Source organism: Channa argus, chromosome 4 (assembly GCF_033026475.1).
Source record: "Channa argus isolate prfri chromosome 4, Channa argus male v1.0, whole genome shotgun sequence".
Taxonomy (NCBI): Eukaryota; Metazoa; Chordata; class Actinopteri; order Anabantiformes; family Channidae; genus Channa; species Channa argus.
This window is the reverse complement of record NC_090200.1, coordinates 1,475,468-1,499,843: the sequence shown is the minus strand read 5'-3', so window position 1 is coordinate 1,499,843 and position 24,376 is coordinate 1,475,468. Positions and strand designations below refer to the sequence as shown.

Below are 24,376 nucleotides of genomic sequence, written 5' to 3'. Positions count from 1 at the left end.
TTAATCATGTCCTTACACAGCTTTCTTTGAGGCTTTGACAACTGGCAGCAGCCTTAGAAGAGCCTCTTCTGAAGCTGAGTATTTCTTCAGATCCAACTGTTCCAGATCTTTTTCAGATGACAGTAAGATGAAGACAACAGTTGACCACTGAGCTGGAGACAGATTAACTGTGGACGGTTTGCCTGAATTCATGTACCACTGGATTTCCTCAATTAGAGAATGGTCATTAAGTTCATTCAAACAGTGAAACAGATTTATGCTTTTCTCTGCAGATGGACTTTCCTCAATTCTCTTCTTGATAAAATGGATGGTTTCCTGATTGGACTGTGAAGTAATTTCTTTGTGTTTCAGCAGAATTTGAAACACACCCAGATTAGTCTGCAGTGAAAGACCCAGGAGGAAACGAAGAAACAAGTCCAGGTGTCCATTTGGACTTTGTAAGGCCTTGTTCACAGCAGTCTGGTAGAAATGTACTGCTGCAGCTTTTTTAGTCTCAGACATCTGAGAGGTTGACTGTTCGTCTGACAGCAGATTGACTCCAGAGTTGAAGAATGTCAGATGGACATGAAGAGCAGCCAGAAACTCCTGAACACTCAGATGGACGAAGCAGAACACCTTGTCCTGGTACAGTCCTCTCTCCTCTATAAAGATCTGTGTGAACACTCCTGAGTACACTGAGGCTGCTGTGATATCGATGCCACACTCTGTCAGGTCTGATTCATAGAAGATCAGGTTTCCTTTCTGCAGCTGCTCAAAAGACAGTTTCCCCAGAGACTCAATCATCTCCTTGTTCTCTGGACTCCAGTGTTGATCTGTCTCACCTTTACCATTATACTTGATGCTCTTCAGTCTGGTCTGAACCACCAGGAAGTGGATGTACATCTCAGTCAGGGTCTTGGGCAGCTCTCCTCCCTCTCTGGTTTTCAACACATCCTCCAGAACTGTAGCAGTGATCCAGCAGAAGACTGGGATGTGGCACATGATGTGGAGGCTTCGTGATGTCTTGATGTGGGAGATGATTCTGCTGGCCTGCTCCTCATCTCTGAATCTCTTCCTGAAGTACTCCTCCTTCTGTGGATTATTGAATCCTCTGACCTCTGTCACCATGTCAACACACTCAGAAGGGATCTGATTGGCTGCTGCAGGTCGTGTGGTGATCCAGAGGCGAGCAGAGGGAAGCAGGTTCCCCCTGATGAGGTTTGTCAGCAGCACATCCACTGAGGTGGACTCTGTAACATCAGTCAGGATCTCATTGTTGTGGAAGTCCAGAGGAAGTCGACACTCATCCAGACCATCAAAGATGAACACAACCTGGAACTTTTCAAACCTGCTGATTCCTTTGGTTTCAGGAAAGAAGAGATGAACAAGTTCCACCAAGCTGAACTTTTTCTCTTTCAGCACATTCAGCTCTCTGAAAGTCAATGGAAATGTGAACTGTATGTCCTGGTTGGCTTTGTCTTCAGCCCAGTCCAGAGTGAACTTCTGTGTTAAGACTGTTTTCCCAATGCCAGCCACTCCCTTTGTCATCACTCTTCTGATTGGTCCATCTCTTCCAGGTGAGGCTTTAAAGATGTCTTCATGTCTGATTGTTGTTTCTGGTCTGACTGGTTTCCTGGATGCTGTTTCAATCTGTCTGACCTCATGTTCATCATTGACCTCTCCAGTCCCTCCCTCTGTGATGTAGAGCTCTGTGTAGATCTGATTCAGAAGAGTTGGGTTTCCTGCTTTAGCGATGCCCTCAAACATGTACTGGAACTTCTGCTTCAGGTCAGATTTGAGTTTATGTCTAAAACCCAAAGCAGTAAATTCTAAATGGAAACACACAAAAAAATTAATAAGCGATTGAAATGAAATTTTATTGAAAAAAGTACAAATGTAAATTTAAAAACTAAATTCTAGTTAAGAATGTATTTATAAACATATGTTTCTCCACGTCCTGAATCATTAGTCAATGTCTCATTTCTCTTCCATCAGATTAAATCTTTACAGAAATCCTCTTACTGCTGTGCAGACAGTCAGCCAGCTCCTCCTGCTTCATTCTCCTCAGGAAGTTCACTGTGATCTTCAGAAATGACTCTCTGCTGCTCCTCCTCTGCTCTTCATCCTCACCATCCAACACCTCCTCATCCTCCCTCTGACTCTCTGAGCATTCTGGGTAATCTGGACTCAGACTCTTCTGGATCTTCTTCAGCTCGTTCTTCACAAAAGTGACAATGTTGTCCTCCAGCAGCTGGAACAGAAAACTATATGAATGACACAATCCAAGTAAAACCATGGAGCCAAACATCAGATCCATGTTGGACAGACTGACAATCCACTGGTCTAAAAAGTGCAGCATGGACATTATTGTGGACACAACAGATGGAAAAGTAGTAGTTGTACATGTACAGACCATAAATATGGAGTCCAGGTGTGTTTGATGCTGCTGGACAGACTGACCACTGGGAACCTCTGAGCTCTGCTGGTCCACTCTGTGAAGGAACCAGGAAGAATGAGCTCACATTATGTCTGTCCACACAGAGACACAAGGTCAAGGTCCATGAAGTGATATTTGGATGTGAACAGTGAATCAGAGACTCCCTGTACTGGTAAAGGTTTATTAGTTCTGCTGATTCCACTGCAGCTGGTGAAAGAGTTTAACTGAGTGTCCAGACCATCATGTACTGAGCAGATCTCAGTGTTAAAAATAACTAATAAAGTTTGTTGTGCTGCCACTAACAACTATCTATCTGTTGACTACTTCACTTGATCCAGAGAACCTGACCAGAACAACCAGCATAATTACTCAAAATACCCTAATCTTACCAGTTCAGCTAGTATTGGATGTATTTATATCAAGGCTAAAAAATAACACACTCTGAGATATTAACGCCCCGTTTTAAAAGTTCAGTGGTGAATTAAGCAGTAATCAGATGTGCAGAGTGTTAATTCCAGTAGTGGAGGTTTAACACGTTCATTTAAAACGGGTTCAGATGGGAAGTTACTTTTAACTTGAATCAGAAATAACGCGGCAACAAACATGTAGCACAAGTATAAAGGAGCGAGTGCTGGGTGTTAACGGAAAGCAGTTCGCTGTGAGGTTCAGGGGTCGGAAACCTTTACCAGTCCAACCCTTTGACATTTAAAATGAAATACTGCATATAACGGGGTTTTGTGCCCTTCTGCTATGTATAAACCAAACTACAATGTGTTGCATTTATGAAATCAATGAACGACTGCAGAGAAAATGAAATTACATTTCTGCATCCAACAAAAACATTTTGAACTCCGGAAAAAAGACGTTGGGTTGAAGGTAACATTCAAGTAAAATACTCAGTGTCTCTTTGAGTCCTTCTTGTATTTATGAAAAAAATGCCGAACTTAAAACCAACAAGGCCGTCAGCGTTTTACGGGCGCGTGCAGTCAGCTGTCAATCGGAATAATAAAACGATTATTTCACTGAACAATGAAAAAATATGAATATATGCAAAATAACAGGCAATTAAAATATTTATCATACTTGGCTAATGTGATTTCTGCTCCTGAACCTCTGTGTACCGTCACCTTCATCTTTGTACAGGATCGCGATGTTTGCTTTTAATAAAGTTCATGTTGGAGAATATGTGGATGCAAAGATCGACAGGACTCCAACTGGAGGTAACACTCCAAGTCTCGAACACAAGTTTGTCCAGTTTGAGGAGGTTTGTGATCCTGAGCAAGATCGGCCTCCTGACGGGCAACATCTTCAAGTTGGACACCCATGTGTCTTTGTGTGCTATGTCGACCAGTTCCATCTCAAGATCAGGTTGACTCACACCTGCCAATGCGGTCGTATTCAACAGGGATGGATCGAGGTTTAGGGGACTGACACGCAGGGCTGTGCGTCCTTTCCCCTGAAGAGCTGTGTTCAGCGCGTTCAGGTGCGCTGGCGCGTCGACCACGAAGTGTAGCTTTTCCAGCCACTCTGGCTGTTCCAGCTCAGGAAATGTGAACTTAAAGCGTTTGAGCAGCCAGGAGACCAGAGTATGTGCTTTCCAGCTCGTCCAGTAACAAACGGAAGTGACACTGAGTTAAACCTCTTATTTTATTGACAGTCTGAATCTGAAACCTTCATTTGAGCTCACTGTGCCTCTCGGTGCAGGATGCAGTGAAAAGCCCTTCTGTCCTACTTGGTGGAGCATCAGTAGCCACTGACACCAGGTGGCTGGTGCGTTTTCCTTTGGCTTTAAACAACTCAAGACAGCCTCACAGATGTCCTCCCCCCCCCCCCGTGTTTGGCCTTTCAGCAGAGCAGAACATCACCTCTGTCTTTCGATTCCCCACAGCTCAATTAATGTGATGTCTTCTGACATTTTTACGGTTCTGTCTTTGACAGTCTTTGCAGAGATGTGCAAATCCCTGATTTTCTGCACAATTTCAGTCTTGTTTTTAAAGTCCGTGAATAGATATTCTGAAATCTTAATGAAATATTCTTTTAGATATTCTCCATCTGTGAACGGCTTATTTCCTGTGCGGCCACAAAACGAGCATATGTTAATTTGCAGACTTCATCAGGTCAAGCGTCCGCATCAGTTCCGAAACGACTTTTTTTTCTCTCCTCAACATCCGGATATTTTTGAGCAAAGGCTGCGTGTGAAAGCAAATGAATCTGCCCACGTAGCATTGGACGTTCGGTTTTCTTCGCCATAATCTTCAAAGGTAGAATTACATTTTAAAAGCGAACGAACTGAAATAAAATGCATTTAATTAAGTATTCATTCATTATTTTTAAAAGCCAAATGGAGCCGCATCAGAGGGAGGACAGAGCCGCATGCGGCTCCGGAGCCGCGGGTTGCCGAAACCTGTCCCCAAAGTTTTAAAGAACAAGCAAAGCCGACTCTGCCGACAGGCGAAGAAGAGGAAGTGAAAAGGTAAAATATGATGAAACATATAAAAATGGACTTCTAATTTAAAAGGCCTTTCTGTCACTTTTACCTTTTATCATCAGACTGTCGGAAAGTGAGAGGAGAATCCCGCGAGTGGTCAGTCTGATCAGATCCAGGTGATTCTGGACAGATCCTAATAACAAAATGTGTTGAATGTTCAGTAATAGTCTAATAACACTAATAATTCAGCAATCAAATAAAAATAACTTACTTTTCATCAGATACTTGTCCTTTTTTAAAATGTATATACAAATCTGCTGATTCGTTGTTCTTATAAGGTGCACAGATGTGTCCAGGTTCAGGTCCAGCAGAGTCTGGTCTGTGCAGCTTCTCTGGTCTTGAACACAACACAGACAGAGGTCAGAGTGTGAATAATGATGCTGGAGTGATTGTTGGTGCTGAGCTCTGACATGGAGAAGAGTCATGGACAGTTAGAGATCCTCATCTCACCTTTGAGCTTTGGTCTGGCTCTCAGGTTCCCCACACAGAGTGGTTTTAGAGGGAGGGTCTCCCTCCTCTCTGTCCTCACACTGATCCATGCTGCTGAATTCACACACACTTTCTACCTTCCTGTGGAGAGAAAACACACATCCTTCATCTGCAGAGGAAGCTGCCATCAGCTGATCCACTTCTACCATCAGTCCACTAGATGGAGGTACCAAGATAAACACCAGTGCACGTCCCCGTGATTCAGACACAGGAACTGAAACACTGAATTCAGTAGTAATTTATCAAATATATGAAGTAAGGAGACAGATCGTGGTGAAGCAATAACCACGGATACTATTATACTAAGTGTGCTTCCACCTTATGTTACCTGTCCCCTTCATGCTGTTTGTCCTCTCTATCTTAGCCTCTTAGATCCTAAGACTTGTGAGTAGACAGAGGTGTTTCCATCCACCTTCAGTCTAACTTCACCACGACCCTAACCAGACTGGCCTGTATGGCTCCCTGTTGATCTCAGAAACTCATCATCTGTTTCACCCACCTCGCCTGTCAGGCAGAGGTCACATGATCACACAGGCCGACACTCATTGGTTATGTGACGTGACTCACCTCCTGAGACCTGATTCTAACGGTGCCGTTAGTTCATTAGCCTCTGATCAGCGGGTTTCTGACAGCTTCTCAAACCAACCACATTAGCAAGGAGCCATCGAAAAATGTCCCCTACAGTTCCGGTAAATGAAGAAAAGAAATTGCGCCATCACAAGTTAATCACAAGAAATTCAGTGAAACCTCAACAAAAACCACAAGGAGACTAGACACAAAGCTCCTACCTGTTCAGGAAGTCCGGGAACATCCCACTCATTAACAGCGTCTCCCTGATCACACACACCCCGGAGTTTTCCGACTTCTCCCGGCGAGCAGACTCACCTCTGTTGACGTGATGACGTCCACTGTCTACGACGGTGAAGCGTTTAGGGACAAACCGGAGTGTAGGTCATCAGCGTTTCTGAAGCGACCGGAGCCCAGTAACTTCCCGTTCTTTGTTATAACTTTTACAAATAACACGTTTGTTACATTTATATTAATATATAAACACGTATTATTATATTTCTTTATTTATTTTTACAGGAAGGAAATTTACTGAAAGTATATTTTATTTCCAAAAATATATTACTTTCTGCTTTACAAAGTGATACTATTGATTCAAACCCAAACAGGAATAGAACACACACACACACACACACACACACACACACACAAAAGTAAAAATAATAAAAATAATTATATAATACCACAATATATCACCTGAACTCAGCATTAATGCTTATTAAACACAAAATAAATCAACGCTTAAACCAGGTTCACTCATTTCTTAAGGATGGATTTAATTTGATTTCAAGTGACATAAATGACTGTGTCCATTCTGTGATAAAGCCAGACTCTCTCTACTAGACTGAACATAAAGATGCTGAGGAACCAGACCACCAGACTCCAAGCCCAGGATACAGAGGGTCAGTGAGTGGCAGAGTACTTAAGGTGTGGATGTGGGTCAGCTTGTTAGAGGACACTTTGTAGAAGGATATGGTTTGAGCAGGACAGTCCACATACACTGCTACTCTACCTGAGGAAGAAGAGAAGGAGGAAACAAGTGTTTGTGTGTTGTTGAACAACACAAAGTAGCCACCATCCGAGCACCTCAGAGCCCAGGAGTGATCATTCCTTCCAAATGCAGAGCTATCTCCAAGTCCTTTTCTGCTGATTCCTCTGACACTCACTGACACATAAATCAGTCCTTTCCACTCAACCTCCCAGTAACAGCGACCGGTCAGCTCTTTAATGCACAGGTGCATAGGCCAGTCAAATCTGTCTGGATGATCAGGATACAACTGATCCTCTTCCATAAATGTCACCTTCCTGTTGTTGTCAGACAGTTGTAGTTTCCTGTTCACTGTGTTTGTGTCGATTGTGAGTTGACAGAAATCTGATGGAGAGAACAAGACACAAACAGCTGCAGTTATTAATCCATCATCTGTTCATTTCTTGACACTTTGATGATGTGAATGAGTGATGTGACAGTTTGAAGATGGTTGAATGTTGCTGCTTTGTTTCCATCAATCTCATTAAAAACACACTTACACTTCCTCAGACCTGGTCTCAGCCATCGTTGTCCACCAGGCTCCACCCTGAAAGGAGGAGGGGGGTCAGAGCAGCACATTCTCTGTCAGCATGCACACATGGACATTACATGGCTCTGACATATTTTGGTGTATTTACATCTAAAAGGTTTTTGCCTGCAGCAGGTGTCTCCATACCTGAGAGTGTCCAGTCTCCACTGTGGATCCTTCAATCCAGCAGACAGCAGCTTCACTCCTGAGTCTCCTGGATGATTGTAGCTCAGGTCCAGTTCTCTCAGATGGGAGGGGTTGGAGCTCAGAGCTGAGGCCAGAGAAGCACAACCTTCCTCTGTGACCAGACAACCTGACAGTCTGCAGACACACAATACAGATACTCTGGTGGTCAAAAAGTATTGGTTCAGTTCCCTGAACAGAGCACAGTACTGAAGTAAATGTACTTCATGGGTTGAATTCACTAACTGCCCAGTAGTATAGAATGGAATTAAAATAAGCTCCACCTTTACCTGATCCAGCTTTAAATGGTGGACACATTAATAAATCAATAAATGTAATTCAATAATTTCCCTTTTTTTCCTGAGAACAAGTTAATCTGTGTAATAATTTGTGGCAATTGAGGAATATTTTGGTCATAATACACAGCATAGATACACAACTGTGCTGTGTTTTTTGTGTCCTTTCTCCTTATCCTGTGTGTTCAGGGTCACCACAGCAGATCCTTTTGTCTGCATGTTGATTTGGCACAGTTTTCACGCCGGATGTCCTTCCTGATGCAACCCTCCCCAATGTCTACCAGGCTTGGACCAGCACTGCACAGCTGGGGAGGGGAATGGGCTGTTAGGGGTTCAGTGTCTTGCCCAGAGACACTTCGACAAGTGGTTGGGAAGAGCGGGGCGTGATCCTAGTAGGTGGCCACTCTAACAACTCAGCAATAATTGTTAATAAATTGCTTGAGTGAAGTGAATGAGATACCACAAGAACATCTGGAGTGAATGTCATTACATTACATTTGAACTAATGAACTGATTAGAATATGATTCTGGACAGACATGCATGTAAACAGCAACTTGACTGGTTTGCAAAAGCATAGAAGCCCAATTTGTTTTCCATTTGGGAGGCAACTATTTACTATGTCTTGAAAATATTTTGCCATATTTAATAATTCAAACACAAAACATATATACCTATCAAATTACTATCAAAATTGTGGATATTATTTAACAAATGAAGTAAACACACACAATATTGCCCAGGCTGGATTTGTTACTATGTATCTACACAACTCAGGTTTTAAACAAAGGCAGTTCGATTAATCCTGACCTGAGAGTTCTTAGTCTACATTGTGGACTCTCCAGTCCAGCACACAACAGCTTCACTCCTGAATCCTGAAGGTTGTTGTTACTCAGGTCCAGTTCTCTCAGACTAGAGGACTGAGAGCTGAGAACTGAGGACAGAGCTTCACAGCTTCTCTTTGTGAGGTTACATCCACTCAGTCTGAAGAAGAAATACAAAATACAATTAATTGTTTATTTATATTATTCTTCTGTTGAATAGAGATCCTTTATGTAAATTAGGAATAAATCAGACTATGTACTTACACAGCTTTATTGGAGACTTTTATGACTGGCTGCAGCCTCAGAAGAGCCTCCTCTGAATCAGAGTATTTCTTTAAGTCAAACACGTCCAGATCTTTGTCTGATGACAGTAAGATAAAGAGCAAAGCTGACAACTGAGCAGGAGACAGTTTCTCTGTGGAAAGACGTCCTGAACTGAGGAAACGTTGAATCTCGTCTACTAATGAACAATCATTCAGTTCATTCAGACAGTGGAACAGGTTGATGCTTTGCTCTGCAGACAGAGCATTACTAAATTTAGTCTTGATGTACAGGACTGTTTCCTCACTTGCCTGTGAGCTTTTTCCAGTCTGTGTCATCAGACCTTGCAGGACAATCTGATTGGTCTGCAGTGAAAGACCCAAGAGAAAGCGTAGGAACAAGTCTAGGTGTCCATTTCGGCTTTGAAGGGCCTTGTCCACAGCCCTCTGGTGGAAGTGCATCTTTGGAGATTTGTCTTTTTTAGTCTTAGACTTCTGGGAGGTTGATTGTCCTTCTGACAGCAGATTGACTCCAGAGTTGATGAAAGTCAGATGGACATGAAGAGCAGCCAGAAACTCCTGGACACTCAGATGGACGAAGCAGAACACCTTGTCCTGGTACAGTCCTCTCTCCTCTTTAAAGATCTGTGTGAGCACTCCTGAGTACACTGAGGCTGCTCTGATATTGATGCCACACTCTGTCAGGTCTGATTCATAGAAGATCAGGTTTCCTTTCTGCAGCTGCTCAAAAGCCAGTTTTCCCAGAGACTCAATCATCTTCTTGTTCTCTGGACTCCAGTGTGGATCTGTCTCAGCTCCTTCATCATACTTGATGTTCTTCAGTTTTAGCTGAACCACCAGGAAGTGGATGTACATCTCAGTTAGGGTCTTGGGCAGCTCTCCTCCCTCTCTGATTTTCAACACATCCTCCAGAACTGTAGCAGTGATCCAGCAGAAGACTGGGATGTGGCACATGATGTGGAGGCTTCGTGATGTCTTGATGTGGGAGATGATTCTGCTGGCCTGCTCCTCATCTCTGAATCTCTTCCTGAAGTACTCCTCCTTCTGTGGATTATTGAATCCTCTGACCTCTGTCACCATGTCAACACACTCAGGAGGGATCTGATTGGCTGCTGCAGGTCGTGTGGTGATCCAGAGGCGAGCAGAGGGAAGCAGGTTCCCCCTGATGAGGTTTGTCAGCAGCACATCCACTGAGGTGGACTCTGTAACATCAGTCAGGATCTCATTGTTGTGGAAGTCCAGAGGAAGTCGACACTCATCCAGACCGTCAAAGATGAACACAACCTGGAACTTTTCAAACCTGCAGATTCCTTTGGTTTCAGGAAAGAAGAGATGAACAAGTTCCACCAAGCTGAACTTTTTCTCTTTCAGCACATTCAGCTCTCTGAAAGTCAATGGAAATGTGAACTGTATGTCCTGGTTGGCTTTGTCTTCAGCCCAGTCCAGAGTGAACTTCTGTGTTAAGACTGTTTTCCCAATGCCAGCCACTCCCTTTGTCATCACTCTTCTGATTGGTCCATCTCTTCCAGGTGAGGCTTTAAAGATGTCTTCATGTCTGATTGTTGTTTCTGGTCTGACTGGTTTCCTGGATGCTGTTTCAATCTGTCTGACCTCATGTTCATCATTGACCTCTCCAGTCCCTCCATCTGTGATGTAGAGCTCTGTGTAGATCTGATTCAGAAGAGTTGGGTTTCCTGCTTTAGCGATGCCCTCAAACACACACTGGAACTTCTTCCTCATGTGAGACTTGAGTGCAGACTGGCACATGAAAGAAGATTCTGAAAGAACACACAAACATTTTTCACATCACCTCACTTCTTTTCAGAATTAGCTATGAATTTATTGATTTGGAAATGTCATAAAAATGTATCTATCATATTAAATCTTTACAGAAATCTTCTTACTGCTGTGCAGACAGTCAGCCAGCTCCTCCTGCTTCATTCTCCTCAGGAAGTTCACTGTGATCTTCAGAAATGACTCTCTGCTGCTCCTCCTCTGCTCTTCATCCTCACCATCCAACACCTCCTCATCCTCCCTCTGACTCTCTAAGTATTCTGGGTAATCTGGACTCAGACTCTTCTGGATCTTCTTCAGCTCGTTCTTCACAAAAGTGACAATGTTGTCCTCCAGCAGCTGGAACAGAAAACTATATGAATGACACAATCCAAGTAAAACCATGGAGCCAAACATCAGATCCATGTTGGACAGACTGACAATCCACTGGTCTAAAAAGTGCAGCATGGACATTATTGTGGACACAACAGATGGAAAAGTAGTAGTTGTACATGTACAGACCATAAATATGGAGTCCAGGTGTGTTTGATGCTGCTGGACAGACTGACCACTGGGAACCTCTGAGCTCTGCTGGTCCACTCTGTGGAGGAACCAGGAAGAATGAGCTGTCTATATTAAATTTAGGGATTGGGAAATAGCTATGTGATTCTGTATGTTTTTATTCAGCAAAATGCAGTGATGTCTTGCTTCAACCATTCACTGAAAACACCACCACGATTCCTGAGATGAAGTACTTCACTGACTGATTCCTCTACAGGAAGCTGGAAGCTGTAATGTTTTGTTCTGTAAATGTCTCACTCTACATATTTTGCTGTTACAACATGCTTATCCCATGTTTGACAGGCTCTACAGAAACCACTGAGGAAAAAAAAAGTTTTTTTTTTTTTTACCTGCCCAGGTCAACCTATATATTTTCATATTAATCTGCATGTAAATGTCGTCAAACAACGGACATAAACAAATTAACATGTTAAATTCGTATTCAACTGTCAGGAGAAAGAACATAGTAAAAACTCAAAACTTGGATTTTCCCAACCGTGAGTCCAACCAGAACATGTCTCATACAGGATGATCATTAATAATAATACTCTAATTTCTGGATTCTTATTAGCATTATCGTCCTTATATAAACAGATTTTGTTTGCTACCTCTCCAATGGTTGTGCCCTCTCTTCTGTGGTGGCTTGGTCCAATGTGTCAATCAAAAAGCTGAGAGGTAGTGAGCTAAGAGCCTTGTGTACATCTTCATCGTGGCACTTCCACACCAAGAGTAGTGTTTTTATACAGTACAACCTCCCAAATATTTGAAATCGCCCCGTTTAAGTCTGAAAGTTCAAACAAGTTTTTCACTGCACCGACTTACTGAATTAGACACAATCGGGCCTTAAAGAAAAGGAACATCCTACCCTTCAGGTATACAAATCCCTTTTCACTCCAGACCAGTGTGTGTAATTATATCTAGAAAAAACAGAGCTTATGTAAGTTAATACATATGGGTAAACAGAGTCCTGTAATTTTTATATATCAACAAATGCCAAATACCAATATTTAACTACTTAATCTACCAGGAGATACTTGTCATGGTGAAAGATTTATGGTCATGGTGAAGTTCATATGCTTAAATTGCTCATATGAATGAAAACAGTAATTGGGGGAATGCGAGTTGTTAAATTGGCATGATGGGATGCATCAGGGTGAAGATCACTCCACTAAATACAGCTGTTAGTCCTATTACAGCTGTGCAACAGCGTTACACAGTAGAGCACCTTGGCTGCAGATATTTTCTTAACAAACGCATTTCTCATGGAATGTGTGTTTGTAACAGATTGAACAACCTGCCACCTGCCAAATTTCCAATAGGGCTGAGCTCCAATAGCAGCCAGCTGCCAGTGGGAACGTAGGTGTTTCTGTAGCTGCATCCTTGGCCATGTGTCTTATATCTACTTATATCAAAACTGCTGCTCTATGTTTAGTAGGCTTCACTGCCATTTTGCCAGTATCAATGTCTGAACACTGCATTTTACTGATTGTTAAAATTAGCTCAATTTTAGATGAATGTGGCCGACTAATGACTGGATCAGGAATGAGGACATCAGAGGGACAGCTCATGTTAGATGTTTGGAGATAAAGTCAGAGAGGCCAGATTGAGGTGGTTTGGACATGTTCAGAGGAGAAACTTTGAATATATCGGTAGAAGAATGCTGAGGTTGGAGCTGCCAGGCAGGAGGTCTAGTGGAAGAGCAAAGAGGAGATTTATGGATGTAGTGAGAGAAGAGGATGCAGAGGACAGAGTTAGATGGAGGCACATGATTCGCTGTGGAGACCCCTGAAAGGGAACAGCCCAAAGGAAAAGAAGAAGTGGCCGACTAATGAATAAATACATTGCTAAAAATCCTCAACTCCAGATAAAGGGAATTTAGCTGTTTTATAAAACTACCAGTGTGAACATTAGCAACAGATGTTAGATTTTTAAATGAATAACATTTTTATTTAGATAACAACTCACTTTTTGCCATATGATTGGTTTTCCTTGAATTGAATACCAAAATCCATTGACTGGTTACTCTTCATGGACACACAGCTGGGTCCAGGTTCAGGTCCAGGTCCAGCAGAGTCTGGTCTGTGCAGCTTCTCTGGTCTTGAACACAACACATACAGAGGTCAGAGTGTGAATAATGATGGTGGAGTGATTGTTGGTGCTGAGCTCTGACATGGAGAAGAGTCATGGACAGTTAGAGATCCTCATCTCACCTCTGAGCTTTGGTCTGGCTCTCAGGTTCCCCACACAGAGTGGTTTTAGAGGGAGGGTCTCCCTCCTCTCTGTCCTCACACTGATCCATGCTGCTGAATTCACACACACTTTCTACCTTCCTGTGGAGAGAAAACACACATCCTTTAAGCTGCCAGCACGAAGATGATGTAATGAATATTCTTTAAAGATGATTTGAAGCTGTCATTCCTCCCTTTTGTTTTTGTCCGAATTTCCTTTACCTCTTCACTTTAATTATTGGAGAGCTGCCTAATCACCTATTTAATATCCCATCTATCTTCATTCTGCTCTTCCTTTTGTCTATTATCCTCATATTTCTATTCACTTGCGACTTTTCTTTGTTCCTTCCCTCTTCTCAGTCTTGTACACTTTCCATTCCTTCTCTTCTGTATCTGTCTTTTTCCCCCTTCACCTGCTGCTGACAAACACACTGATTACGTTTGTCTTAGTCCAATGAATCACAGTGAAGCTCAGATCAGAGTCAAATCATCTTCATCTGGATATTTTCACAAATCAGACTTTTAGATTCTTCCCACAAACATGAGAAATGAAAGCATGTAAAATATGAATGTAATGAACAGATGCCATCTTTAGTGCTCTGAACTTTACCAGCTGATGTGTCTGCTTGATGACTGGTTGATAATGACTGTTCCAAAAGTTAGGATTTAAACTAGGAAAAATTCAGAATCAACTAGTTTCTCCAGCTGAAAGAATTTTTTTTTTTTTAACCATCAAGAGAAAACCATGGTTCTTTGACGAAGACAAATCAAACCAATCAAAAGCTTCACTTATTCAGCTTTTCCCCATAAAGTTCTTTACTCTGCAGCTTTTCTGTCTATGACCAACAGGACATTTGTGCTGATTTGTTTTTATCAGATTCATTTAACTGACACTGCTTCTTCTCCTTCAGTGTGTGTGTGACACTGTTCTTTGTCTATTCTTTATAAATCTATGCAGTTTGACTGGTTGGACTGGGTCTTAGTAACAAGCTGACATAAGATATTAAACTTCCTCATGACTGAATGTGGTGAAAAAAAGAAACTAAACTGTGACCTTGATTTTCTTGAGACATCCAGTCATTAAAATGTGTAAATTAAGCACATGGGCTTCAATAGAGAGGCAACAACAGTCAGTGTGGGTTAACTGCCATAACAACGAATATTAAATCCTAAAATGAAAAGAAGACAGATATTCATACTGGGGGCTGGGAGCATCCTAAATGTGAAGTAACCAAACAACAAACCATACAACCTAAACCTGCAGTAAGAAGGTGAGTGAACTCCCAGTACACCAACCACACCCTCGGCTGGAGGCCCGAACCCGCCACAGTAAGAGAAACGAGCAGGATTAAAACTCAACCAAGTCCAAAACAACACACCCACTTCAAATACTTCTAAACAATACCTCAGGGTACTTAAACCCCTGCTTTTACTACATACATCAAAATACACAACATAGAAATGTAAAGTTTAACTTACTACAACCACAAGCAGAGACATGTCAACATTAACAGCAGAATGAGCAGCAGCCAGTCTCACACACCTGCTTCACAATTCTCTCTTAACCGGTTTATCATTTCTCTCATTGGCTGCTGCTCCTCTCTTGACACCACCCCAACATGAATTCCAGGGTTTTCCTAATGTCACTTTAATGAACAAAGATCATCATCAGGTTTTTCCTGATTAAAAAGACCTTAATGTTGTTAGAGTTGTATAGCACATTACATTGTGTGTCCTAAAGAAAACGTAGTGAATTTATTCTTTGACATTTTGACTGTATAAACATGTTTGTGATGTGCAAGATTTGATTTGAATTCCAGCTCTTACTCTCTCTGTAATGCATTTGTTTTGGATCAGGTTTACCAGTGGTGTTGTTCAGGGAACCTCAGACAGTAAAACCTATGCTCCTGAACATTAACAAGATGGTATATTGATTTGGCAGTTTCTATGCTGGATGCCCTTCCTGACACAACCCTCCCCAATTTCTACCGGGCTTGGACCCGCACTGCACTGCTGGGGAGGGGAATGGGCTGTTGGGGGTTCAGTGTCTTGCCCAGAGACACTTCAACATATAGACAGAACCAGGGATCTTACCACTGTGGGGGAATAGAGTAAATTTAGTCACATGCTTAGATAATCAGCAAACAGTCAACCAAGATGGTTCTTATTGAAGAGGTCAGAAAGAGGACAAGAAGTCACAGGTTGAGTCATGTTTAGAGGACTGATTAAGATCTTAGGAGGCACTTTGTTGTAATAAGACCCAAAACAATGTAGTAGATACTGGGGTCACAAGATCTACAAGAAGGTGCAATTAAAGGGTTTTATTGCTTTTCAATAACCTAGAAAGGGACAAGAATGATGACTGTCAACTGCTTGCTCCTGGTTTCTTCAGTCATGTTTTGTGAGGGTGGTTCCTGTTTTGGGTTTGAGTATAAATAGAAGGGGTTTGACAGACACAAGTCAGAAGAAGACACCAACATCCATGTGTTCTTCTCCATGCCGACATGTATTAAACTGAGATGGTTCATCACACTGAGTTCTGTCAAGATTTAGTAACACTTGACTAAGGAGAGAGACAAATTTCTATCACAGCACTGACGACTGCCAACTGAGCTACAAGATACATGTTGTTTGTAAAAACATGAAATTAAATATAAAATTAAAGGAACTGTTGTGGCAAAAACTGCAAGGCAAGTAAAGAGGCAGAGACAGCTTACAAATGATATTCATGGTGAGGTTTATTGAGGTAAAGAAAAACGGCAGAACACCTTCACTTGTCAATCAACTTCACACAAAAGAACAAAGGAATGAGTCAATGCTAACGAGCCTTACAGAACATGCAGCATACAGTACAGTGCAGGGGAATCTAATTAACAAGTCCTAGTGGCTACTGATGTGTAGGACACCCTCCGACCTCCTACCAGGAAGCACTGGTCTAAAGACAGTGCAGGCAGATGTGATGTGGTGTGAAAGCTCAAAGGATGCATTTGGTCACCATGAACAGGCATTTTGCATTTGTAGGAAATTTCTGTCACAGAATAAATAATAAAAACAGAAACAATACACAAATGCACACATTTTAAAAGACAGTAAACAGCTGTGCAGCCGTGTTTTCGTTATTTGCATCCTCATTCCGAGCTTAAGAAAATGCAACAATTCTTATTCTCAGGTGATTGTAAAATGAATACATTTAAATAGAAACATTTCTAAATGTTCCATTTGGTCCATTGGGTCTGCAGTTTTATACATTTTACAGGCCACTTCTCTGAGCATTAGGGCTGAGAGGATCATTGAAATGTTTTACCTTATTGGCGTATAGTCAAACTGAAATGAGTGAGGGGCCGTAACTGAACCACCTCTTCTTATAATGAAATCCAATACGACTCCACTTCCCACTTTGACCTCAATAATAAATACATAGTAGAATTATCACCTTCTGACAGTTTCAACACAAACAAAACGAAATTATAATCCTAGAATTCCTGGCAGAGCCTTTTGATTCCATTAAACTGCACAGGTGGTAATAATGTTATGGCTGATTGGTGTCAGTCTTAGCCTAAGAAAAAAGATGTTTCATTTCTGTTCATTACTCACAGCAGAGACTCTCTAATGGCTGCATTAATATTACTCTTCTCAATTTTCTAGGATCCCGAGGAGCAGCATGACCAGCATCACTTGGACCAGTAAAAAAAAAATGAATGGCTTCTTATTATGATTATTAATAATATTATTAACGTTACTATAGAAAACTTTACAGATTTGACTTTTTCGTGTGTGAAACCACTAACGTTAACTTTATTGATGCTCAACTTTTTTGTTTGTGTTTTGTGCTACTTATTCAGTGATGACTATGAAATGACATCAAATAAGTCGATCAGCATGACTACGTGCTGTATAATGGGAATTCTGTAAATAATACAGATTTACTGTACAGCTACTGTGGATGTTCCACTGTTCATTTCTGCAGACACCACAATAAAGAGCAGCAATGATGCATAATAATGTCAGTTTTTGTCTAAACACTAGAGCTGAAATGAACTGTTTTGTGTCAGCTTAAATTGGACTTGAGTGACAAAATACCAATATTCAGTTTACAAGAAATCATTTAGAACTGTTTCACCAAGAAAGAGATTTACTAAAAGAAGAGAAAGAGACAGACATGGACAGACTGAACTCTCTGTTCAACACTGACACACTTTCTCTGACAGGACAAGACACTACAGTGGACACAGAGTCACTGAGGAACCAGGCCAGACTCTAAACGCAGGATAAACAGCTTCTGTAAATTTGTTGTTGAATGTGTGGATATGGGTCAGTTTGTCAGGGAACACTCTGTAGAAAGACAGAGTCCCAGCAGGACTGTCCACATACACGGCCACTCTGTTAGAAACTGAGGGGGTGAAGAAAGAAGAGGTGAATGGGACAGGGATAGATGTACCTTTATTCTTGTGATAGACTGAGTAAACTCCTTCACAGCAGAACAAACTCCAGGACTGGTGATTCATTCCAAAAGCACAGTCATCACCATCTCCTTTCCTGCTGATTCCTATGTAACTAAGTGATATGTGAACCTTTCCGCTCCACTCCACCTCCCAGTAACAGCGACCAGTCAGACCATTTCTACACAGCACCTGAGGAAGGTCAAATCTTTCTGGATGATCAGGATACGACTGATCATCCTTCACATGAGTCATAACTGTGTTGCTGTTAGATAGTTGGATCTTTTTTTTCACTGTGTTTGTGTCGATTGTGAGTTGACAGAAATCTGATGGGGAGAACAAGACACAAACAGCTGCAGTTATTAATCCATCATCTGTTCATTTCTTGACACTTTGATGATGTGAATGAGTGATGTGACAGTTTGAAGATGGTTGAATGTTGCTGCTTTGTTTCCATCAATCTCATTAAAAACACACTTACACTTCCTCAGACCTGGTCTCAGCCATCGTTCTCCACCAGGCTCCACCCTGAAAGGAGGAGGGGGGTCAGAGCAGCACATTCTCTGTCAGCATGCACACATTACATGGCTCTTATACACAAATCATTATTTTCACCCAGACAAACATTGTTTGAGATTTTGCAGCATTTCATGTAATTTTTCTAAATGGTTTTGCTTTCTCTGACTTATTCTGGCCTTAAATGAGAAAATATAAATGTAAATATATTTACAAAATCCTCCTCTATCAGAAATTGTCTGTGGTTTCAGCAGGTGTCTCCATACCTGAGAGTGTTAAGTCTCCACTGTGGATCCTTCAATCCAGCAGACAGCAGCTTCACTCCTGAGTCTCCTGGATGATTGTAGCTCAGGTCCAGTTCTCTCAGATGGGAGGGGTTGGAGCTCAGAGCTGAGGCCAGAGAAGCACAACCTTCCTCTGTGACCAGACAACCTGACAGTCTGCAGACACACAAAACAACACACAGGAACCTTTAACATTTGGAAATGGAGTTTGTTAGTTTATCTGACAAAGGCTACAAGCTGAACTCCGTGTGTCTAGTAAAGTTTAATATACTATGTGCTAATTGAGTTTTACTTTTTTTAGTTTGCTTGCGCTCATCGATGAATCTTGGGTGTACGTGAGGCTGTGCCAGAATTTCATGCTTGGCTTATCTCAAACTCTTGTATGCTGGCTTTTATTTGAAGTGCATCCAGAAAGTTTTCCCCGCACTTAACTTTTTCTACATTTTGTTATGTAACAGACTTAATTCAAAATGGATCAAATTCTTTATTTTCCTCAAAGTTGTACAAACAATACCCCATAATGACAACGTGAAAGAAGTTTGCTTGAAATCTTTGCAAATGTATTAAAAATAGAAAATAAATCCCATGTATGTAAATATTCACTGCCTTTGCTTAATACTTTCCTGAAGCACCTTTAGCACCAATTACAGCCTCAAGTCAGGTTGGATGGGGAGCGTCGGTGCACAGCCATTTTCACATCTGTCCAGAGATGTTCAATCGGGTTCAAGTCTGGGCTCTGGCTGGGCCTCTCAAGGACATTGTCTCATAGCCACTCCTTTATTATCTTGCCTGTGGGCTTAGGGTTGTTCTCCTGTTGAAAGATGAACCGTCGCCCCCGTCTGAGGTCAAGAGCGCTCTGGAACAGGTTTTCATCAAGGACGTCTCTGTACATTGCTGAAAAACAACCCCCTGCATGATGCTGCCACCACCATGCTTCACTGTAGGGATGGTGTTGGCCAGGTGGTGAGCGGTGCCTGGTTTCCTCCAGACATGACACTTGGCATTCAGGTCAAAGAGTTCAATCTTTGTTTCATCAGACCAGAGCATTTAGTTTCTCATGGTCATTGTCCTTCAGGTGGGCTGTCATGTGCCTTTTACTGACATGTGGTTTCCATCTGGTCACTCTACCACACAGGCCTGATTGGTGGAGTGCTGCAGAGATGGTTGTTCTTCTGGAAGGTTCTCTCTCCACAGAGAAATGCTGGAGCTCTTTCAGAGTGACCATCGGGTGCACTGTTCACTGTTCACTGTGGGACCTTATATATAGAGGTGTATGCTTTTCCAAATCCTGTCCAATCAACTGAATTTCCCACAGGTGGACTCCAGTCAGGTTGTAGAATCATCTCAAGGATGATCAGTGGAGCTCAGTTTTGAATATCATGGCAAAGACTGAATACTTATACACGTGTGATTTTTCAAACAAACTTCTTTCACGTTGTCATTATGGGGTATTGTTTGTAGAACAATTTAATGGAACAATTAAATTGATCCATTTTGGAATAAAGCTGTAACATAACAAAATGTGGAAAAAGTTGAGCTCTGGGAAAACTTTCTGGATGCACTGTATATCCAAAAACAACAAAAATCATCCAAAGGGAAGCAATTCTAAAGAGAACTACAAAACTGGTTTGATACATCAAATTTTGTTATCCTGCACAGCACATCTGCTAATCAGTATTGTTTATACATTTTTAAATGGTCATCAGATGAACACATTAAAGACTTCTGACCTGAGAGTCTCCAGTTGACAGTGTGGACTCTTCAGTCCATCACAGAGTAATTTCACTCCTGAATCCTGAAGGTTGTTGTTACTCAGGTCCAGTTCTCTCAGACTAGAGGACTGGGAGCTGAGAACTGAGGACAGAGCTTCACAGCTTCTCTCTGAGAGGTTACAGAGACTCAGTCTGAAGAGGAAATAAATATGAACAACATTTATATGAAACTGTTATCACTAGTAATGTTAAGTCTTGATATTTGAAAGGTAAAAGAAACAAATATCTTAGCTCATAGGAAATTAGCCGTTTGCTTTAAACTGGCTCTGTTACACCCAATGTTAACCTGCGTATTGATGGTTCTGATCAGAAGTCTACACTCAATATCACCACAAATATCATGGCATTATTGGGCTTTAAGTGATTTGTTTTAAATGTTCATTTACTAGGGCAGAATGGATCAACAGCTTTTGACAAAACATTTAAAAAATTGACAGCCATAACTGACTTACTGAAACTAGCAGAACCTACTTGGTTAATAGAAGTGAAATACCCTCAGCCATCTGACTAAACCTGAAGTTTGCAGCTTAAGCTAGTGCAAAACCTACTAATTAAGCAAAACACACTGCTCTGCTCTTATTGGTTGCTAGGGCGAGCCTTGCTAAAAATGCTTTAAGAGGGGAAAATGACCACTGCCAGTGAGGTTCAATGAGTCTGTGTCACTGGAGGCAATGAACACACCTCTTCACAGTTACATAAATTTCAATTTTAAAAATGTGTGAAAATGTTGCATACTATAACATTACATTTGGAAGTGCAGATGTTTGTTTAGAGGAGTCTGTTCCTGATTGAACATTTTCTCAGCTTGTGTGTTTAGAGTAATTATGCTGTTGGAACACCAAAGTGTATCCAGGTCTCAGCAATTTAGATGAATACAGCGTTATTTAGTTAGTTCCCCTTCTCACAGGAAACGATAACTTCAAGTTATTTCTGCTAAAGCTGGATCTATAAGCTACTGAAGCGTGAGGGGGTGATTATTGCTCTATTTTTCTTTTTGGCGTAATTTGTGTTAAATAAACAATGGCACACTGACCTGAGTGTGTCCAGTTTACAGTGTGGACTCCTTAATCCAGAAGACAGCAGGTTCACTCCCGAATCCTGCACGTTGTTGTTACTTATGTTCATCTTTCTAACTTTAGAAGACCTAGAACTTAGAATCGAGGACAGAGCTTCACAGCTTCTCTCTGTGAGGTTACACAAATCCAGCCTGAAAAAAAAATGAGCAAGAACCAATACGTTTTTATGTGTTAATGGTTATTGTTTTTTTGTTTTTTTTATAAATAAAGTGTTTGTATATGAGGAAGGGAAGATCCAACTATATGCTTACAGAGCTGTCTTAGAGACTTTGACCACTGGCAGCAGCCTCAGAAAAGCCTCCTCTGAAGGACTGTATTGGTTCAAGTCAAACACGTCCAAATCTTTTTCGGATGACAGTAAGATAAAGACCAGAGCCGACCACTGAGCAGGAGACAGTTTATCTGGAGAGAGACTTCCTGAACTCAGGGACTTTTGGATCTCCATCACTAGAGAACAATCATTCAGTTCATTCAGGCAGTGGAACAGATTGATGCATTTCTCTGTAGACAGATTCTCACTGATCTTCTTCTTAATGTACCAGATTGTGTTTTGATTGGTCTGTGAGGTATTTCCTGTCTGTATCAGCAAGCCTTGCAAGAGAATCTGATTAGTATGCAGAGAAAACCCCATTAGAAAGCGCAGGAACAAGTCCAAGTGTCCATCTGTACTCCTCAATGCTTTGTCAACAGCGGTCTGATAGAAGACTCTCTCTGAAGACTCATGGTAAGCAGCATGCTCGTCCAACAGCAGATTGACTCCAGAGTTGAAGAATGTCAGATGGACATGAAGAGCAGCCAGAAACTCCTGAACACTCAGATGGACGAAGCAGAACACCTTGTCCTGGTACAGTCCTCTCTCCTCTATAAAGATCTGTGTGAGCACTCCTGAGTACACTGAGGCTGCTCTGATATCGATGCCACACTCTGTCAGGTCTGATTCATAGAAGATCAGGTTTCCTTTCTGCAGCTGCTCAAAAGCCAGTTTTCCCAGAGATAGCATCATTTTCCGGCTTCCTGGATTCCAGTGTAAATCCTTTGCAGCTCCTCCATCATACTTGATGTTCTTCAGTTTGGTCTGAACCAGCAGGAAGTGGATGTACATCTCAGTCAGGGTCTTGGGCAGCTCTCCTCCCTCTCTGGTTTTCAACACATCCTCCAGAACTGTAGCAGTGATCCAGCAGAAGACTGGGATGTGGCACATGATGTGGAGGCTTCGTGATGTCTTGATGTGGGAGATGATTCTGTTGGCCTGCTCCTCATCTCTGAATCTCTTCCTGAAGTACTCCTCCTTCTGTGGGTCAGTGAACCCTCTGACCTCTGTCACCATGTCAACACACTCAGGAGGGATCTGATTGGCTGCTGCAGGTCGTGTGGTGATCCAGAGGCGAGCAGAGGGAAGCAGGTTCCCCCTGATGAGGTTTGTCAGCAGCACATCCACTGAGGTGGACTCTGTAACATCAGTCAGGATCTCATTGTTGTGGAAGTCCAGAACAAGTCGACACTCATCCAGACCATCAAAGATGAACACAACCTTGAACTCTTCAAACCTGCAGATTCCTTTGGTTTCAGGAAAGAAGAGATGAACAAGTTCCACCAAGCTGAACTTTTTCTCTTTCAGCACATTCAGCTCTCTGAAAGTCAATGGAAATGTGAACTGTATGTCCTGGTTGGCTTTGTCTTCAGCCCAGTCCAGAGTGAACTTCTGTGCTGAGACTGTTTTCCCAATGCCAGCCACTCCCTTTGTCATCACTCTTCTGATTGGTCCATCTCTTCCAGGTGAGGCTTTAAACATGTCTTCATGTCTGATTGTTGTTTCTGGTCTGACTGGTTTCCTGGATGCTGTTTCAATCTGTCTGACCTCATGTTCATCATTGACCTCTCCAGTCCCTCCCTCTGTGATGTAGAGCTCTGTGTAGATCTGATTCAGAAGAGTTGGGTTTCCTGCTTTGGCGATGCCCTCAAACACACACTGGAACTTCTCTTTCAGGGAAGATTTAAGTTTTTGTTGACAAAGTCCAGCAGGAGTTCCTAAATGAATACACAAGAAATTAGACTAGTGATTGCACTGCCAGGTACAAAAAAATTGGTTATTAATCATGACTGTAGCAAGAATGCTGAAGCATGGTCATGAACTTTGGTGTGGGGAACATTTTGTCAAGTATCCACTGTAGGACTTCATCAGACGGAAAATGCAGTGAAAACAAACAATTTCACAGTACTTCAAGAACCCCAGACAAAGACACATTCACATATCATCCTCAGGGCAACCAATGTGTTCTCCAGCATGTTAACAGCTATCTTAACCATTGTTTGAAATTTTAATTCAATTCAATTCAATTCAACTTTATTTATATAGCACCAGTTCACAACAAAGTCATCTCAAAGCACTTTACAGAATAAAGTCAAGACTATAAAGATATTTAGAGAAAACGCAACAATTCCCCCTTGAGCAATCCCCAGGCAACAGTGGAGAGGAAAAACTCCCTTTAACGGAAGAAACCTCCAGCAGAACCAGGCTCAGGGTGGACGGCCATCTGCCTCGACCGGTTGGGGTGAGTGGAAAGGGGAGAGAGAAAAGAAAAAGAGCAACAACAAAACTTTGGGCAGGTTGGTAGGACCACTAGCTGCA

General features: G+C 41.9%; 2 protein-coding genes across 12 annotated transcripts in view; both read right to left on the bottom strand.

The window, feature by feature from the left end:
* LOC137125467 (NACHT, LRR and PYD domains-containing protein 3-like) overlaps window positions 1–24,376 on the bottom strand; it is a 30,062-nt gene that overhangs the window by 3,503 nt on the left and 2,183 nt on the right. Inside the window, exons 1-7 of one of the 6 annotated variants that reach the window (XM_067500965.1) lie at window positions 6,182–6,316; window positions 5,722–6,071; window positions 5,355–5,474; window positions 5,116–5,241; window positions 4,954–5,037; window positions 2,002–2,471; window positions 17–1,808 (exon numbers count right to left, since the gene is read on the bottom strand). In XM_067500965.1, the coding sequence (XP_067357066.1) occupies window positions 17–1,808; window positions 2,002–2,471; window positions 4,954–5,037; window positions 5,116–5,241; window positions 5,355–5,443 (2,561 nt within the window). In that variant the 5' untranslated portion in view covers window positions 5,444–5,474; window positions 5,722–6,071; window positions 6,182–6,316. The other 5 variants (XM_067500964.1, XM_067500967.1, XM_067500969.1 and 2 more) reach the window with 5 other exon arrangements.
* On the bottom strand, window positions 6,449–15,235 carry LOC137125479 (NLR family CARD domain-containing protein 3-like). 6 transcript variants are annotated; one of them, XM_067500992.1, is made up of 9 exons: window positions 15,140–15,235; window positions 13,643–13,762; window positions 13,398–13,529; window positions 11,003–11,472; window positions 9,082–10,876; window positions 8,804–8,977; window positions 7,664–7,837; window positions 7,488–7,534; window positions 6,449–7,332 (listed from the first exon to the last, which is right to left on the bottom strand). In XM_067500992.1, exons 2-9 carry the CDS (start codon window positions 13,729–13,731, stop codon window positions 6,800–6,802), a joined length of 3,414 nt encoding a protein of 1,137 aa, XP_067357093.1. In that variant the 5' UTR covers window positions 13,732–13,762; window positions 15,140–15,235; the 3' UTR covers window positions 6,449–6,799. The 6 variants fall into 6 exon arrangements, with proteins under 6 accessions (XP_067357093.1, XP_067357098.1, XP_067357099.1 ...); XM_067500997.1 differs by lacking the exons at window positions 13,398–13,529; window positions 13,643–13,762; window positions 15,140–15,235 and adding an exon at window positions 12,041–13,387 and having other exon boundaries at window positions 11,003–11,231; window positions 11,394–11,472; XM_067500998.1 differs by lacking the exons at window positions 13,398–13,529; window positions 13,643–13,762; window positions 15,140–15,235 and adding an exon at window positions 12,298–13,387 and having other exon boundaries at window positions 11,003–11,231; window positions 11,394–11,472.

Bases quoted from the DNA above. Each gene is read 5' to 3' on its own strand.
- LOC137125479 (XM_067500992.1), bottom strand. From the start codon at position 13,731: ATGGATCAGTGTGAGGACAGAGAGGAGGGAGACCCTCCCTCTAAAACC. The intron at 11,473-13,397 runs GTGAGTTGTTAT...GTTCCTCCACAG, and splicing joins AACCAATCATATGGCAAAAA to AGTGGACCAGCAGAGCTCAG. The intron at 7,535-7,663 runs GTATGGAGACAC...TCCTCCTTTCAG, and splicing joins TGGAGACTGGACACTCTCAG to GGTGGAGCCTGGTGGACAAC.